This window comes from Anabas testudineus, chromosome 13 (genome assembly GCF_900324465.2).
Source record: "Anabas testudineus chromosome 13, fAnaTes1.2, whole genome shotgun sequence".
In the NCBI taxonomy this organism is placed as follows: domain Eukaryota; kingdom Metazoa; phylum Chordata; class Actinopteri; order Anabantiformes; family Anabantidae; genus Anabas; species Anabas testudineus.
Genome location: NC_046622.1, coordinates 22,012,806 through 22,031,940, shown reverse-complemented (window position 1 = coordinate 22,031,940; position 19,135 = coordinate 22,012,806). Strand labels below are relative to the sequence as shown.

At 41.2% G+C, this 19,135-nt stretch overlaps 1 protein-coding gene across 1 annotated transcript in view; it reads right to left on the bottom strand.

The window, feature by feature from the left end:
* Positions 1-1,254: 1,254 nt before the first annotated feature.
* The window catches only part of rtn4rl1b (reticulon 4 receptor-like 1b), a 131,664-nt gene continuing 113,783 nt past the window's right edge, over positions 1,255-19,135 (bottom strand). Inside the window, exons 2-3 of the mRNA XM_026366073.1 lie at positions 4,334-4,785; positions 1,255-3,940 (exon numbers count right to left, since the gene is read on the bottom strand). Coding sequence (XP_026221858.1) covers positions 3,047-3,940; positions 4,334-4,785 — 1,346 coding nt within the window. The 3' untranslated portion in view covers positions 1,255-3,046. The remainder of the gene's footprint in view (positions 3,941-4,333; positions 4,786-19,135) is intronic.

The window sequence follows — 19,135 nt, the reverse complement described above, 5'->3', positions numbered from 1 at the left end:
GAACTACATATACACTGTATATTTGAATGTGCTTGTTTCCATTAAAATTAAAACCATTTTTCACATGAGAAGTACTTTTCTCACCATCATAAAAATCAGAGCATTGGCAAGATTTGTAATGTGGGTACCGTCAGTATGCCACTGTGTCAATATTTAGTGTAATAAAACTGGATGAAGGTTTATTAATTTCATTTAATTGTTTTATTTTCACAGCTTTTGCACAGTGCCAGCAGTAAAATGTTTAAGCAACCAACAAGACGGGGTTTAAGTGAGTAGTGTGAAGGAAAGCGGAAAAGTAAAAAAAAACGAGGAGTTGCAGAGTATGGGGTGTCTGTTTGCATGAGCTGGAGGGAGGGGTGGGATAATAACTGGCATTGGTGAGTAGTTGAGCATCAACCACCAGATGCCAGACGTGCTATCAATTTGAATACAATTACACAGCACTCTCATTCATGCATGTAACCACCTCTTCGGTGCTCATTTATCATTAAACAGAATTGAATCCTTTTTGGGGGAAAAAAGTTAAATTGAATACTTGCTTGCTGATCAATTTCTATCATGGTGAGGTGAGTTTAGAGAAAAGGAAATAAAATTTATGTTCTAAAGACCCATTAATAATAATAATAGCCAGGGATATCCACAGATTCCATGTGACACTTTCATTAATATCCTTAGTGCTTCTAAAAGATTTATTGAACTGCAGTGTATAATGCTACAGTCTGAATGTGGCATGATTTTCAATTTACAATGCAATTTGACCACCTGGAGTTTTCCAGGTGGTCAGGAGTTTCTCCTCATGTTTAATGTGTGTCGTTGATAAAACGGGCTTTTAAAAAATTCCCCTTGCAGCTAAAATTCCCCTGTTTATATTGTGTGTGCATTAATCCTGGATGTGCACAGGATGAGCGTCTCTGTTTGTAGGACACAGCTATTGTTTAGGTAAGGTCTGATCAGGGGAGACAGATTGCAAAGTAGAGCAAAGACAAAAAAAGAAACAGGGAGGGAAAAAAGTTTGCTGACAGAATTATTTTTCTGGTTTAAGTGAATTAGAAGGAAGGAAAGGTAATGCCTTTTACTTTCTCCACAGAAGCCTATAAGATCTCTAACGCGGCAATAAACAGACTCAGACGGCAACGGTAGACATAAGAAGATATAGATTTTAATATCTTTATAAACATTTTTGTACTGTTGTTCTCAGATGATAACTTACTGAACAATTGAATTATGGCAAAAAAAAAAAAAGGATGATGATGAATAGGTTTACAGTAGAACAAGAAAGAGGGAGGTGACGAATTGTGCATTAACAAATAAGAGGTTCTAAAAATATACCATGAAAAATACGTAAATAAACAAATCACCAGAAAATCAAAACTTGAAAAGCTCCCCCCCCGACAGGAGGAGCACAAAACCCTGTTATCATCATCGATGTCACTGATAATGTTTTTCTCATAGTAATACAGTAAATGATTAATATCAGCACTGCAAGAAGTCCTCTCGTCGCCATTGTCACTGTTACAATTCACGTCATTGATACAACACCATCTTATCAGCAGATTTAAGAGAGGCACAAAAGCTCCAGAAGCACAGCAAGATGTCCAGTAATTACGCATCTGTCAGTCCGCATTGTACTGCATCCCTTTGATACTTCAGAAGCGATTGTCTTGGTCTCACATTCTTTCACAATCACATCAGTTAAGAGGCATAATTCTCTCTGCGTGGTCCCTGTTTTGCCATGCTCCCTTCAGTGTTTTGTAAAATCTTTTTATTGATCACAAGTCATTTAAGGTACACACACAATTTTTTTTTTTCTTGAGTCTTGTTCTTGTGTTCCTTTGACGGTAAGTCATTATCAAAAAAACGAATGTGTTCCTCATGTTCTCAACGAGGAAGGTGTGCCCTCGCAGTAGAGGGGTAAGTTCAGCGCAACCTCATCGGGAAACTGAGAAAGCCTCATTTGACCCACGACCTCTAAGGCTCCTGTGGTCCCTGCAGCAGGGATCCATCTCTAGGTCCATTTTGTGTCTTAGGAAAAAAATCAAATCAAATGAACAACATCTGACACAAGATATAGACAGACTTTTCAATATTCACAGCTTGATCTCCCAGAGACACACGTAGTTTACCAAGCAAATGAAAAGAGCGCATGGCAGTCGTCATTATCTCAAACCAATTAGCAGCTTAATATTCAGTTGCACAGAAGGAGAGAAGTGGTGTAAATGAAGAAGAATTTTGTGTAGACATGTAATACCAATGAGAAAGAATGTTAATTAGGCAGAAGGTTGGTACAGTACCTGAAAAAAGCCAGCATTATGTAGAGAGTAGGTGTTAATTGGTTACAAGTTCATACAATGTATGAGCTAACTGGTTGCTGTTTTTATGGCCTTAAAACGTGTGGCTATAGATTTCCATTCTGTAATAAGAACAGCACATTCGTATGTCTGATGCGGACTGACTTTGCCATGCTCAAACCTCAAGTCGTTTAAGAGAAACGCATACACTCGATCGCTAGAACCTGCTTTTAGCAAAAGATACAACAAAAAAAAAACATTTGGCAGAAAGGATGAGAACAAGATACGGTAGTACCTTCTTGAACTGAACAGAAAATTAAAGCTGGATGGAGCACTTGGCACACTAACACTAGCTAATGAGCATTACCTCATTCGATCTGCCATGTCTTTATCCAAATAACATTTGGTAGACCGAGCTCAGTTGAGTGAAAACAAAAGTTTAAAAAAATATCTAAAATGCTAAGACATGACATGACAAGATGAAATCATACTGGCTTAAGTGGCAGTGCAAGCTTGGTCTCGATTCCCCATCGTCAGTCCGTCCACATTTTGTGCTGCTAGTCTTTTCTGCAGTAGATGTTTGATGATTTGATGCCTGTTTAAGTCTAAACAGTAAAGCTCCCTACACAACATTTACACATATAATCAAACCCACACACACATACATAAAAGACACACAGGCCTTGTAGTGCAGGAGCAAGAGGGGGTCTGAGGGCTGTGTTTTTTTATGTGGTAGTGTTTGCCAAACCCTGTGCGGGTCAACGGAGAATGTAGTCAATATTTGTTGTTATCAAGGCCACAAAGAGGGCGTAGACATGGAGGAAGGGCCGAGAAAAAGGTGCCCTATTGTTGGCTTGCTGAACCCCACTAGGGGGGCGAACAGTGGTCCGGGGAGTACACTTGTGCTTCCTCCGTGTAATGGTGCCATCTGGGGATGTGTGGTCATGTTTTCCCCCATCTGTGAAATCTGGGGAGGAATCTTCCTTGTCTACCATGACCTCCTTTGAGTGGTGAACCTCATTGTCACCCTTCCCCTTGCTCACCCTGTCGCGAGACTTTGTGCAGTTCCGAGAGCGGCCTGGCCTCGAGGTGTGCACTATATGGGTCTGCCCTCCCGAGCCCACCGCTACGCCACGATTCATAGATGGATTCACCGTGCCAGATAAATTGTTAGTCTGAGCTCTGGACTCAGAGCTGGGAACAGTTGGTGAACAGTTAGGGAAGTCCTCCTTACGCAGCTCCTTGAGGTCTTTCCCAACCATGTCAGGTGGAGCAACACATCCTACTGAAGACGTTGAACCTCGGAAACGTTTCAACCATTCCCACAATGATAGGGCTTTGCAGTCACAGGACCATGGGTTGTCATTTAGGCGCAGGTATTCCAGGGAGGGCAGCATGTCCAGGCACTGTCCGGATAGCTGTAGCAAGGTGTTGTTGAACAAGTAGAGGGTGGTGAGACGTTTCAGGTCATGGAACGCCAGGCGGTCAACCCACTCAATCTGGTTTTGGTGCAAAAGCAGTCGGTCCAAAGCTCGAAGGCCTCTGAAGGTGTTCTGGTTTAGGCTCCACAGGCGGTTTCCATGCAGGAACAGGTGGCTCAGGTTGTGGAGGTCCATAAATGTGTCATCCTGCAGGAACTTCAGATGATTATCCTGAGGAGAATCAAATGATTACATATTATGTTTTGACTCCAATATTATGCTGCTTTAAATTTTGTCTACCTTTCATGAATACATTTTATGAATCAGCATACTATGCATATAGGAATAAAATAGACTAATAAAATATTACTCTAAGTTTACCCGTTATATTTAAAAAATATCTCTGTCCTGCAAATCAATGGGTGGCATTCATGAAATAAACGCTCCATGACAGTCAATGTACACCCTTCTACCCTCAAACTAAGCCATTGTTGTTATGTGTCTGTGCTAATGCTAACAGAGAGCACTAACAACATTTACCATGTAATACAATCTGAGTAATGTGTCATCATCATAGATGGATGGACTTGATTTGGTCTGAAGATGATCAGAAAGGAAGTATACCTGCAAGTAAAGATACTGTAGGTTTCTGAGGCCTTGGAAGATCTTATTAGGAAGTGAACTGAGTCCACAGCGATACAAGTGTAGTGCATTGAGCCGACTCAGCCCATCAAACGTGTCTTCAGCCAAAGAGCGCAGGTGGCGGTTGTCTCCCAGATCAAGCTCCTCCAGCAGAGTGAAGCCGTGAAAGGTGGAGGGTTCGATGTACGTGATGTTGTTGGAGTAGATCCAGAGAGTTACTGTGTTGGAACTGAAGTGGCCCCGAAGTAAGCGATGGATCTTATTGTTCTGTAAGAAGATGCGCTCGCTGTCGGGGGGAATGCCTTCAGGGACCGACAGGAAATTGTGGGCTTGGCAGGAAACGGTGCTCGGTGCAGTGTAGCAGATACAGTGACGAGGGCAGGACCAGGAAAACTCAAGCCCACAGAGAACCAGCAGGAACTCCAGCCCACAGCCTGCAGTGAACACACACACACACACACACACACACACACACAGGTTAAGTGAATGAAAGATACCTACATACACAGAAAGGACAGGAAAGCAAAAGCACAATGTAGGTTCATATTAACGTCAAATATAAGTTAAATACATGATAGTATAACTCCCTCACCCCCACCAAAGTTGCTGCCAGCCTGTTGGAGACATGCCATACGAAACTAGACATGCAAACTGGGAGCACCCTAAAATACCTGCTGTTTTGGAGACTCTCACATCATCTCAACAGTGATAACCATTGTTATTCATTTGACCTGTTTATATGTATAGCAAAAAGAAAGCCAGTCCATTCATCGGTGATTTCACTCTGAACAACAACCTCTTTTTTGAACAGGATTCGCCTACAAACCTCCATTGCAAAGCAACAAATACTTGTTCAAATGCTGGATGCTTCAGTCAAACTGTCGGACAAATTGACAGACTGATACTGGGACTCCTAGAGCCACGCTGCTAGTGCGGATAAGAATTATCATTCAGTTTTGAAGTCATGCGACACTGAACATGTCAGGAAACAAGAACACTAATCCACAAGTGAATGAGTCACCATTTGAAAATAAATTCCCTATCTTACTTTGTGTTTTAACTGGAGGCGTGTGTTGCTCATACATTTTGTGTTTTGTTTTCACAAAGCAGTGATATTGTTGTCTCTCTGATCAGTTCAACCCATATGGACCTCTCTCTGTCACAGTTTAGAGCCCAGATACACTGAGTGTGTTTAGGCCCGCAAAGAGGAGTCTATTGGAGAGAGCAAACAATAACACCTGCTCAAGTGAGTCACAGGATGTCTCAGTGAAGCTGATTGGTTCCCTGGTGCAAGGCTCTTATCTGATTCAACACATATGCAGCTATTTCAGAAATGATCCTTTCCAATATTCTGCCACCTTAGGGAGATGTGCTATTAAGAGTCCAATCCCCTCCCCAGGTCCATTGGCACGTCTTTGCAGCAAGTGCAGGCAATGATCAGTCCGTTTTTGTTGTTAAATGTGGCGTGCAATGCTTATTTAAACTCGTAGTAAGCTACTTTGGGGCGCTTTCTGATCAGTAGCATGTTTCCCCAGATCCTTCAGACGGGCGATGTGACTTACTCGAGGCCTCATCTAAAATGAGCACAGCTCACGGTCCATCATGAAACTTCCATCTGACAACCCCTGGCTGACTTCTCCTCAGTTTATTATTCACAGCATAGCAGAGGCCTGCTGATTCACTGCCTCTAATCGATATGCCTCTGTTACCTCACCCTATAATCCTGGCTCTTTTATGCTGGAAATTCAGGAGCTGGAGAATTACTCACCACCGAGACACCGGCGTATTTATGTGAATGTATTTTCTCGCCAAACTGCGGCTAAGCTGTGACATTCAGCGCCTGACTCTACTGACCTTTAACAGTAATTCTCTGTGTCTAGTTGCAGAGCTGGAGCACGGAGTGGCGTGTCACCTGAACAGAAGTGTGCTCTCTCAGGCACGGATCTAATCCTATTTGTTAAGCCCTGCCACTGGGCAACAGTGGAAATGCGTGCATCCTCCTAAACCAGAAACGTACCCACTAAATGAGGTGATTTTTCACGGTTGAACACTGTCAGAAGGTTGGATGGGACCGCGTGTTATGTGTCGGTGTGCAGGTGAACATGTTGTTTTGGAGACCATGATATGCCATGAGAGCACTACAAGAGACCTTGGCTTTATTGAGACTTTTCATTTTAATTTCGTGACCTGCATCCACACATGGATCCTTCAGTACTGGCTATATTGAGATTTGTCACAGTGTCAAGACCAAACAAGAAAGGCATTTCAATATTTTGTCATTCAGTCGCTGGTCTTATCTCAATTTTTCCCACTCTCTCTACTTACCATTTCCTTGAATCTGCATCAAACATGGCACCCACTGACTGAGTAAATAGGTGAAAACGTTTTACATTACTCTTGGGAAATAAACGGCAGCGTTATTTATCAGAAGAATAAGCGAGACAACACAGTACATTCTCCAGCTGTTCTTTGAGGAACATTTGCATCAAACAGCCAGCCACCAGGTACATGAAATGCTACTTTCCAGGTATTTAATTTGGCATTTGTTCACGCTGCATTACACTATTGACCCGAGCACACAGAATAAAACAAATGCAATCTATTTTGTGCAGTTACATTCATTTGATGATATGATACTTGTTTCAATCAGCTGCCTCAGCAGGAACTCATCCAAGAGATTCCATTATTCATAAAGCCGAACTTCCTCTCTCTCCAGTAATACATTTTTTTTAAAGCCTTAAACTATTTCCATTAACACTTTACTTCATGCATGTCTTCAATGGAATTAGATACCTCATTTGTTACAGGAAAATGATCTGAGCAGGCGAGAGACAGGCAGTGATAAGAGCGATGCACGTGCAAAGCTGAGGGATTGAGAATGTAGATGCTGCCTAGATAGCGACGTGCTAATCATGTGGGACACATAAGGAATGCGCCGCCTCCCTTCTCACTTTCCCTCAGGACAAAGTAAAAACTTCTATAGCCTGCTTAATTTGTTCTAAGATGGCCGTTTCATTTGTTTGCCAGTAACTGAGAAAAGCACAGGAGATAAATGTGGTAGATATAGGTCGTCCTTCCCTATGAACCAAATCTTTTATCTTCATCAGATGAGGCTTCAGAAGATGTAAACGTATGATGTAGATGCTCGTTAGATGCTGGAAGAATTTCATACACCCTTTCCTGCATGCAGATTGAGTGACAGGGGAGAAGCGTACACCCTTCGCCTTGTTTCCGCCACACTGAGGGTATGTGTGCTCTCGTTTGCAGCTGCCATACCATTCCAGTTCCCTTGGAGACTTTAACACCTGCCAGCTCACTGATCTCAGCACCCCATATATTCACACCGCCAAAACGCTACTTTAAATACAGCTGTTTAATCAATGCGCACGTGCAATCGCACAATGCCGCAGAGGTACCACGTGTTTGACTATATGTACAGCATGTGTGCGCTTTTCTGTGGATACACAAAGACATACATTCTCAAACATTTGCACATGGTGTCAGGTTTGCTAATGAGCGGGGAAGATCATGTCAGCGTGACAAGCAGAACGGGCTGAATAACGCCTGTTTGCAGACCTTTGAATAGGGAGGCTGGATTTCAGCACAGAGGAAAAATAAACAGTGTGCGAATGCTTTAAATGAAAATGTAAGACATTACCGTGTGTCATAACAGCATTGTGAGCTCACACAATAAGCCATTCAGCTCAGATTGTACTATGAAAATAGCTCTGGACACTACAGAGCATGTATATGCCAATCGCGCCTATTGGAATTTGGCAGAATAAAGGAGATGCTGTAAAAGAGATAATGTGTTTTAGAAAAGGAAAAAAAAAAGGTGCCGCTATTTCTGGTAGGAGTCTGGGCTGTCGATTAACACTCCTGTCATGAGTCTTTCACCTCCAAAGTCTCTCCTCATGCAGCTTCCCATCAACTCCCTTTCCCGCCTACTGGTTACTGATGACAGATGCTATTGATAGCTTTTCGCAGTGAGAATCACAGTTGACACTGTGACCCCAGCATCACCAAGTTCCCTTATTTCTTTAGGGTCGTAGAAACAGAAAAGGCATAAATAAATGAGTAAAACCAAAATGGTGCAGGTCCCCTGACAGACAATGAGAAGGGACTGTGTAGAATATCAATGAAACACAGTTCACACTGGATTTGCCCTCATGAATAACACATCTCTGCTAATAGGAGGGAAATGGTACGTCTGTAGAGCTGCGTGACTCTGCCCATCATTAGACTGGACAAACTCAATTTCCTGTGTCTCTCCAAAGACCCTGATAAGCACCGAGGTGTTTTCACTGCTATTGGCTGCTTCTAAATAACGCCTCGACTCTCTCCACACTCTAAACGTGTTTACTGTCGTGTCCTTGCACACGGTGGTTAATAATGGTAAAGCAATATGTTAGGTTATTAACTGAATGGGCCTATTCTCATGACGAGCATGGCTTAAAGCCTGCCTGACAAAATGTGTGGAGTTCTTCTATTACTCTGTGGAGCTAAATGAGGTTTCACTGTACTATACGTTAAATAATAAAGGCTCTGTAATATTATGCTCTGCAATCCTGCCGTGCATTCATTATTGATACCGCTTATCCTGTAGAGGGTCACAGGGGGCTAGAGCTGATCCCAGGTTACATTAGGCAAGAGGTGGGGTGCACCCTGGACAGTATGTCATTCTATCACAGGGCTGACTGTGCTCTGCATTATATGATTCTAGTATTCTATTATGCAACTAAATGTATCTGTATCAGTGCAAACAGATCAAACATTGAAATGATAATAATGAATGTTTGATTACAACAGTTTGGATGAGCTAAGGCACAAAGTAGGTTAGGGTGAGGCAAGTGAAAATAAAATACATGCATGGAATAAATACAATGAAGGATAGAATAAGCACTTCCTACTGTACTGTCATTGTTAGGGTGTGGGAGAGTCCTGCATGTCGGCTTAATAAACTATGTCATCGCTCTAAATGTCAAATATTGATGAGTCTGGTTTATTCCTGTAGTCGACTGACAATAGATCCCCTTCCTAAAGCCCTTACTGTCCCCTGTCCTTATTTAATACTAGAATGTATGTATAAATGTGTTTTAAAGGAAATATGAGCCTTCAGCAGTCCAGGCTAATCAAATCAAGGATAGCTTCCAAAGTTCAAGTGTTTTTAGTATAAAACTCTTTATGTGTGCAGAGTTACAATGGAAAGAAAACAAAAAAACACTCTGCAAGATAAACATTCAAGAGAGATTGGATTAATTATTAACTAGCAGAATTCTGCAGACCTATGTTGTAATCAGATAAATTGTTTAAGACATTTCATATCATATACGTAACATCTACAACAAATACATTTTCACATAAAATCGCTTTCTCTTTCTATTGGTTAAAAGAAGCCCTGATTTTACAGCACGCTGAACAGTGTCTCGAACAGAACATCAGCCTGTGACGTTTCCAGTTTGGATAAATAATTGCATAATTATTTTAATTAGCAAAGTTGGAACAAAAACACAAATGCTTCCTAAGGAAAAAGAAACAGCGGTAATGGCACAAAACGATGTATTCACTCAAACTGTTTCTCATTACCATGTTTAAAGGATGTCTCTGTTGACTTGTTTAAACCACTGATTACTGCCATTATTTGCTGACTGAAGAGCAAACTCACACACGAACGACCGTGCCAACAGCTGCGAGCAGCGACACTTCTGCCTGGGAATATTTGTTTGGGTTTTATTTTACACCCTGCTGCAGAAAGTTATAGATTCTGTCTCATTTGCCATTCTCCGGCCCCACCGCAGGCAATATTGCCTTATAAAGTTGCCTGACTATTCTTCTAGAGAATGAAAGGAAAATAAGAGCGAACAATCACGATGCAGAGATCTCGGAGAAATGCGGCACAATAGAAATATTTCAGAAATATAAGGCTTTGTGATATTGTTCTTGTGCAGACGCATCAGCAGGCTGAGAGATTGCCAACAAGTGCGTGCGTGCGTGCGTTTGTGTGTGTCTGTTGTACTAGAGTGCCATGTCTTATCTCATGGTGGCACGCTACAAATAAATTAGGTCATGCAGAGATGATAGTGTAATTATTATATAGAGCGAGTTTACAAAATATCAAGGCTATATTTCTTATAATGAGTTCAATCCTCACTAGAGTTTCTTTTTCTCCATCTTTTTGTGATTAATCTGCTGCAGATACCATAATAGAGATCAACCAACTCTTTATCTCATCACTCTTCCCCCTGTGAGTTATTGTGGAAATGTCCAGAGCACCCAAATTATAATGAACATCCGGTTGTTCTATTCCAAGTTTAATTCCTTTGATTTTAACCGTGTGTGCTGGCGGCATGTGCTCCTCAGCTATGAATTAGCAACAGTGTCACCACATCCTGCACTTGAATTATGATTTGATCTGTCTTCTGTCTGTCTTCGTGTCTCTCAGTGCATCCCGGCCGTGCCAGAAGGATGTTAAAAAGTAAAGAGTGCAGGGGAGAGCTGGAGCCCAGTCATGTAAGCAGGTTGGCGTACAGAGTGCCAAGTTACATCAGGCCTAATGGACCAGCGTGTTTCCCACATTATTGATGTTTATGTCTGCTAAGTGCTATTTGATGGCTGTTTGATATTGCGAGCAGCAGTGGCTGGTCAATGAGCAGCCCCGTCGATAAATCTCTTTAGATTCTGAATAGAAAAAGTGAGAGAAGAAGAAAGTTAAGATGACAACCTCCAAAAAAAAAAAAAAAACTGCAGTCAGAGAGGGAATAATGCATTTGTTTAGGAAATTGCGACAGCTGAGGCTACAGAGAGGATTTACCATTTAATACAATTAGTTCTGAGCTTAAGCCCAGAAAGAATGACGCAAGTCAATATGGAAAACAGAAATATTTTACTAATCAAACTTTAAAGAATGGAATCTCATTAGTGAGATTTAATAGCATGCTCCCCTATGTGTCATTTTTGATGACACATTCAATCCTGGGCCTGGACGCTACCAGCACAAATCAGCTCTTTGCTGGATGCCACTGTAGCTTCAGCTTTAAAATACTCCAAATGTGTTCTATTGGATTCAGGTCAAACAACGGGCTGGTTTTCATATTTTCCTTCTATTAAAATTAGAATTTTTTTAAAATCAGTGTTGTGCAAGTTTCAAGCTTCACTAGAGCTAGTTCAAGGTTCAGTTCAGTCATTAGTCAACAAATTTGGAATTTTAGCTTTCAGTCTCAAAAGATGAATTAGTTCATTTCTCGGACGCCACATCCCTGAAAACTTCATTTTTCTGCGAGTTACTGTATGTTTCATTAGTGATGTGGGAGGCAGGGGTTAGCCATTTTTGTAACTGATACAGACAGTTTGACTCTCAGCGCTCCTAAATTGAAACTGACATACGCTCCGTGCGGTCCCTGAACACCTCCCACACCTGATACGCATCAAGTGAACATTGGTACATGCTGTAGGTGTGTAGGTGTGGTGAGGGTGACTAGAGTGTTGGGATGAACATTGACTAAACAAAGGCTTTTGTTTACATTGTTTATCTGCGAAATGATTCAGTTCACTGTTCACTGAAAAGATGAGCATCTTTAATAAATGGCGCTCTCTTAGTGTGTGCATGCACTGCCCATCTTCTTGAGAGTGGGAGTCCTCTTTTCACAAGGCATTCTGGGTGCACAAGCATACACATGGGTCCATCTATGAATGTTGTATGATTGCCACTGTGCTGTTACTGGTAGTCAGATCCACACCAAACATGCTGAACCCTCGTCTGAGCTAAACAAATACATTGTGGTTACATCTGACCAAAGAATATGTTGATAATTATATTATTATATATATTATATATATGTTATTCAAAATTCTTATGGTCTTTTGAAATGTTTCATCTTACATTCTTTCATATTTTGCAGGTTGATTTTTACTTTAGGCTGCCTGTAGACGGTGACTTCATACGGTGTCCGTCACACTGTGTGAGCAGCCATTGAAACGATTTCCATCCATAATCCCTTTGTCAGTTCAGAAGCTCTTATCAAACTGTTTTTCAGTGCAAGGTTGCATAAATAACAACTTGTGTATTTTGATTTTTTTTTTTTTGTGTGTGTGTGTCTAGAGCTTCTGCAACTGTACGTCTGCCTAATGTTGCTGTAGTGTGAAAAAGGGGTGTTTTATAATAATCACAGGTCAATTGGTTTTTGTTGCCACGGTCACATGTACAGTAGATTAATTCAAATATGCGTTGCTTCGCTGGAGCACATTTCTGTGGGATAAAACTTTTGATTATATAAGAAAATTCTCAACCTTTATTGTATTTTGATATTAGTAACTTCATAAAATATGATTTTTATTAAAAAGGTATGTCTATGTAATTGTGAACAAATTTCCAGGTAATTATATAAAATGTTAAACTTATTTCACACTTGTTTGTTACTATATAATTTAAACTTTGCAACAATAATTGGGTAGCTATTGTAGAACTAGTAGTCAACATTTTCTAAACTACATATTCATATATAAACAGAATTCTTTTGCAACATCACATCATCAGTAGGGAAAAACTAACTTGTCTCATGGTCTAATTGACCAACTCCTGGTGAATTCTGCTTCACAATAATAGGAAGAGCCCACTTCGAAGAAACAAAAGGCGACATTGTTATGAACAATTGTCCTTGATATTCGTGTGATATGACACAAGGGGTGTGCTCAATTCTGTTGTAGATTTTATATAAAAGCAAGCAAGCAAGGCAGAGGGAAGTTAGACATAAGAAAGGCAGAGATGACGTGAGTGGCAGCATGTCTCTCAGGTGGAGGGATCAGAGGGCCTAAAAATAGCTCCTCCAAACAAGCAGAGCCATATAGAGCATAAAGAGTAGGTTTTGTGGCAAGTGCGCAGGTGATAAAAGCTCATTTAAAAAAAGAAAAATCAAAAAGCTGAGGCAGAGAGCTGGATGGCTAAATAAACCACAAATGTTTCATATCTACACATTATTTTAATTGACAGCCTCGATTAACATCTAGTAGGTGCTTATTTCCTATTATTGCTCTTAACCACACAGACACACACACACACACACACACACACACACACACACACACACACACACACACACACACACACGCACACACGCACACACACACACACACACACACACACACACGCAGACACACATATTGTAGTATACACATAATCCTTGCAAAAACGGACACACACACTTGCCAGATCACTGCTGCTGCTGGGGGCAACACCATCACCCACCACCTACAATAATTCATCAGGACAACACAAAGCCAAACGATTCTAATATATTACGCTCCCTGTTGTGATATTGTTCTGCACTGGCCAGACTAAACTAATGGCTCTTCCAAACCTATATAAATCATCCAGAGTGTATCCATATAGTATGCAGTTCATATACTGTAGCTCCATTAAAGTGATAGAAATCATTTATAATACGATTCCCTTTAGTGGAGTGACTAATAATTATCTTTCATGGTTGATGGTGTACAGCTCTCAGAGGTGTTTGATATAGCGCAGGAGCCTTAACTCTTTTAATGGAAAGGAGTCTTTTTAACACTGAACAAAGTAGTGTAGGCAGGTATTTGTTAAAACCATCAAGACGCCATAATGCATGTTTGGAAGTTGAATCATGGCAACTGGATTTCCTTCTTGTTAGGTCGAAACGTTTCACTACTCATCCAGTATTCCCTTTAGTCTGAAGATAGTTGGTTAGAGACCACACATTTATGCTCCAGGTTTACCCTGGACACCTAACAAGCCTATTCAGGCCAGGGGTGAAGTAAAACCAAACCTGGAGCGTGTATTTGTGGTCTCTAACTTCTAAATCAAAGGGCAACTACTACACGTGTTTGAAGTCCTTGTTCATAGCCCAGGAGGCCCATATGGTAATATGTCCGTTTGTCTATGAATGCAGATTTTTGTCTGTCAGTCTTGAATGAATTGCATTTTTAGCCCATTTTGCTCAAGTACTGTGTTGTTTAACTGGTTAGTAGAAGTCAAGCAGCATTGCCTCCAGGGTCACTGCAGCCGCAGAATCCTCCATCCTCCATCACCTCGTGTAACTTGGCTAATTAACAACAGTTTAATTAACAATTTTCATTTTTCACAGGATTTAAGGTGGTGTTGATTGAATTTGAACCTAAAAGTTCATAAGGTCTGTGGACACTGTAATAAGTGTCGGACCAAAGAATAAATAGAGGACTTTAATTAAAAGAGGAATTTTAATGAGTTATAATTCTGAATTAATGTCAACAACAACTGAACATTAATATTATTTGTTGTTGAAAGTGGAACAAAAGGGACAAACCACAAACACACTTAAATTCAAAATTAAAAGCTAAAGTAAAGGTTGTGAACAGCCACCCTTTGAGGATGGTTGCAGTTTGTTTGAAACCTTTAGCAGGATGATTACGTTTGGCTTTTGCTGAGACCGTCCTACTGTATGCTAAACAGATATACTACAAAAGAAACAGTGGGTTCCCGTAAGGCTGCCTGTTATGTGAGTGACAAGTCAAACCTGACTGGTCTGCTACAGTACCTTTATATTTGGATGTTGGATAATTTGATTACGTTTCATGTTAAACTGCCTTTTTAAAGTAAGGACATTAGAGGCTGCCATAAACTGAGCAGAAGGCTTCCACAGACCAACATTCACCCTCTTGATGTCTGACTTAAAGTCTGCCACGCTGAGTTTCGAACTTTTCAGCAGCAGGCTGGACTCTTTGTCAATCTGCGCGGCTCGTCCAGCCGCTGCGTCTTGTTCAATCATGCACATGTGTGTCAATGACAGGGTGCGGCGCAGCCAATCATTGTGTGTCTCCGTCCGAGTGACAGCTGAGTTGTGTTGATGCTGGGTGACAGCGCGCTGGCGGAGGGAGAGGGAGAAGCAGGGATCGACACAGCAAGTCATGCGTGAATTTCTACTGTTGGGACTCTACCTATGTAATGAGAGGAAGAGGTGAAGATGAGTTTATTGTTCACTTAGGAAAACATGTCGACAGCACTGCTACTGTAGTTACTCTCTGAACCAGAGGACCTGATTACAAGTCTTATGTCAGTGAGCATCTGCCTTAAGAAAAAATCTGAGCAAGGCCTTGAATTATTACCACCTCCAGGGCTGCTGCTATTTAACTGACCTTGTGCTTTGATGTTTCTGTGGAAGGGGCCAAGCAAACTAGTGCAATTTCCCAATGGAGTTAATAAATTAACAGAGTTTTTAGGAAAACAGAGGAGAACGGCCAGCACGGGGTTGCAGCCAAAAGTAATTCTTCCTCTTTGGATTCATATAGCAGCACAGAAATATAAAAAGCTATTATACATTACGTTCCAATCAGTCTAATAATATGCTGACGCACACTCCAATTTGTCTCAATCTGCTCGGAATTTTTATCTCAGTGTCCTTGGTGTCAGATACCTGTCAGCTCAAACTCTGTAATTCCTGTGAGGACGGCCGGCGAGCTGTTCTCCGCATGACTTCATTTTACGTAATGTACAAGAGAAATATTCTGTTTTTGAATTTCTCTGGTGTCACAGCGTGGCCATCATCAGGATATTTCCAGTGTAAACTGTGTTGCTGAGCTGTTTTTGGAAACTGTGAGAGGTATTTGTTTCGTTTTTTTCAATCTCCCACCATGTCATCTTTTATTTTTATATCACACACTGTTTTGACTTAAAGTCTTCATCCTGCTTTAACTGTTTGAAACTGTTGTTTAAAATTTCATGATGCTGACATGTGTAGATCCTGGCTACAGAACATGCCGCTAAAAGGTTTTTTGGCTTATTGTCTTAAACCTTGCATAGCTCTGCTTTGCAGCCATCAGGTCAGTAGAGACCTATATCTGCACTGCGAGGTGACATTTTCCATTTCACCGGTCTCCACCTTCTGGTACCCCTGCCTCTTAAAACAAACTGTAAGCTGCCTTCCTGCTGCAGCAGCTGCCTCCCTGCATACAAACCCCATGCGCCCTAGATTCAACAGATCAATTATTCATAGCAGGTGAGGGTTTGGTGCTCCAAATTCGTAAAGGCACGCACACATACGGAGAGTTTCAACTGTCTCGACTAATGGCTTCAAAGAGGCAAGGAGAAATGCAAAATCAAGCGTAAAGGTGTGTGAGGGGACAGCAGCGCACCGTGGCTCATTAGTTCAGTAGAAACAGTAGAGTGGCCAGGAGAAAAAAGAAGTCAGAAGTAAAACACAGCACAGGTGTGAGTGTTTGTACAGTGCACACAGTGTTACAGTCAACAAGAAAATGTGCATAAGCACACATCTATAACTCATGCATTTAATGGCTGTTGACTATTTTTATTATCAGCACTGTAGATATAGGCTAGTAGGATTCATGTCTTTCCCTTTCTCGTGCTGTTAAGTGAGGAGGAGCTTCTCTTCTCACTGTTGCCATCGTGTTGTGTAGCTGTGTGGAAGGTATTTGCAAAACGCCAATATAAGCGTATGCTCATATGTAGAGCAAGTGTGGATCAGTCAGAGGGCAAACGAGTAGTATGAATTGACCTTAAGCTGTGATATAATGTTAAATAATATATATAGAGCAACACTGCCGATATTAAGCCACAAACAAAAGTGTGTGTTTGCCTATTCATGCCATGCTCCTTCTTAAACTGCTTCTTTCATATTTACTCAGCCCATTAGATGTAGATTAACTAATACAATTATGGACGATGACCACCCACTTAGCAGGAGACATTAGGAGACTGGGTTGCCACAATCATTTTGGAGTTATGCTTCTGTCATAGACACAGCAGGAAATTGAACATGAATTGGAAGTCTGACTACTTTTAGAAGTAAAATCCAGTGCTACTGCCACCAAATGAATGAAATCACAGAAACTGTGCAGCCCTCTATTATATAGCAAAGATAAAGCAGATTCTTGGACCTTTACATACAATATGAATCGCTTGTTGTGCAGGAATAGTATGTGAAGGTAGACAATTTGACATGTTTTGTTACTGTTCAGAGTGAGATATCAAACCACACCTAAAGGAGTAAAAAGTATCAAATATTCAAAACCCACTCCCTCCGTAGAGGACTCCTAATGATTTACTATATTCATCTCAAAGTCTCACTAATTAAAAAAAACGTGTAAAGATATAAATAATAAAGCTACCATTTACATCGGCTTCTCTCACCCAATGACACATTTCAAGCCGAGAGCTCCACCGAGGAAGATTGTGGATAAAATTAGAATGTGTGTATGGGTGTGTTTCTTCTTCAGAGAGGTTGGCGGAGTGAAGAACAGAAACACATCAGAATACAAAAGAGCGGGAGAAAAGCAGGGAAGTGGAAGACCTTGATCTTATGAGAGTAATCCCTTTTCATTAAGTGCAGTTTTTCAGACCCTGAGAGCTTCACCATTGATCCTGGTGTAATGTCAATTCATTAATGTACTGGGCCTCTGCAGGGCTTATCACCTTGAAGGCCTCTGACACTCTCTCCCCAGTAAACCCTCTTAACACTTGCTCTAACTTTTTCTCACAATGTGATGGGGGGGAAGGAAGCACTACTGTACGTTCACGTCTCATCAAATCACATTCAGATCTCTCTTTTTTTTTTTTTTTTTGCCCCTGATTGGTTTCCATCTCGGTCTTTCCACGTTATTTATTTATTTGTTTATTTATTTTGCTATCCCCGTATAGTTTTGTCTTCATTCAGTGCATCTCCAGCTGAGGATGATAACTTATCATTTCATTCGCTCAATTCCCTGCAGTGTATTAGAGTTGCCCTTGAGTCACAGTTGTGTCTCCATCGAGCAAATGCTCACATACCTGTGCCTGTTTATTGAGTCTACACTCCTGAGAAATTCTCCAGCATTCACTATGAAATACTGTATCTTCAATTGAAAGTCTAACCAGGGCTACTTCATGAATGTGAGCTGTTACATTTTTTATAACCAGATACAGTTAATGTCTCTCTTGCTCATTCAATTCGCTGCTCCTCTTTACGACCTGTCTGTGCCACTATTTACTCCTCTCCCCCCTCTTGCCATGTCCCCCATGCTGTTTAATTGATTCTGTTGTTGTTTCCCCACACAACAAAGCAGGAGGCTTCGCTGGATAAAACACAGTCACTGTCTAGTTGTGATTAAAGAAACCCTGGTCTGGCTGTTAGAGATACTATAGCAGCTTATGGGATTTAGTGAGTCACTGGAAAAGCGCGGCACCAAAACCGAAGATTCACTTCAAAGTGTTTCATCACCAAAACCTTCCATACATACAACCCAATAATTAATTTCTTGCTCTCGGAGAGTGGAACGTGAGGATCATGATCGTTCTGATGTTTTATCTTCTTGTGAGGGCTGCTGCCTTTTTTTGCTTTATGCCATTTGAAGTTTCTGCTTTGCTTTCCTCCTCTCCATCGTAAACCTGAACCCTCTGGAGGCAAACCACACAAACTACTCCGCTTTGTGAGTGCTTCCCCCTCCCTCTCAGCTGCTTGTCTGCATGCAACTACCACTCACTAGTGAGTGCTCCCAATCCCCACTCTCCTTATAAAGCCAAGTGCCTTGCTGCAAACGTTCCTCAGATAAGTGGTTTATTTTTTTCTTCCCCCCCCCCCATCCATAGCGATGGTCTGAGACTAATTTTTGTTGCATGTAATGACTTGGTCCCTTGAACTTCTTTCGACGTATGACCAAAAAAAAAAAAAAAAAACCTTCCACTGGATTTTCCACTGAGTCATAAACAACAATGATATTCAGACAAGCTGCTGCAAAAGAAGACGTCAGGCTCCATCTCAGTTCATATGGCTGGATGATGAAACATGA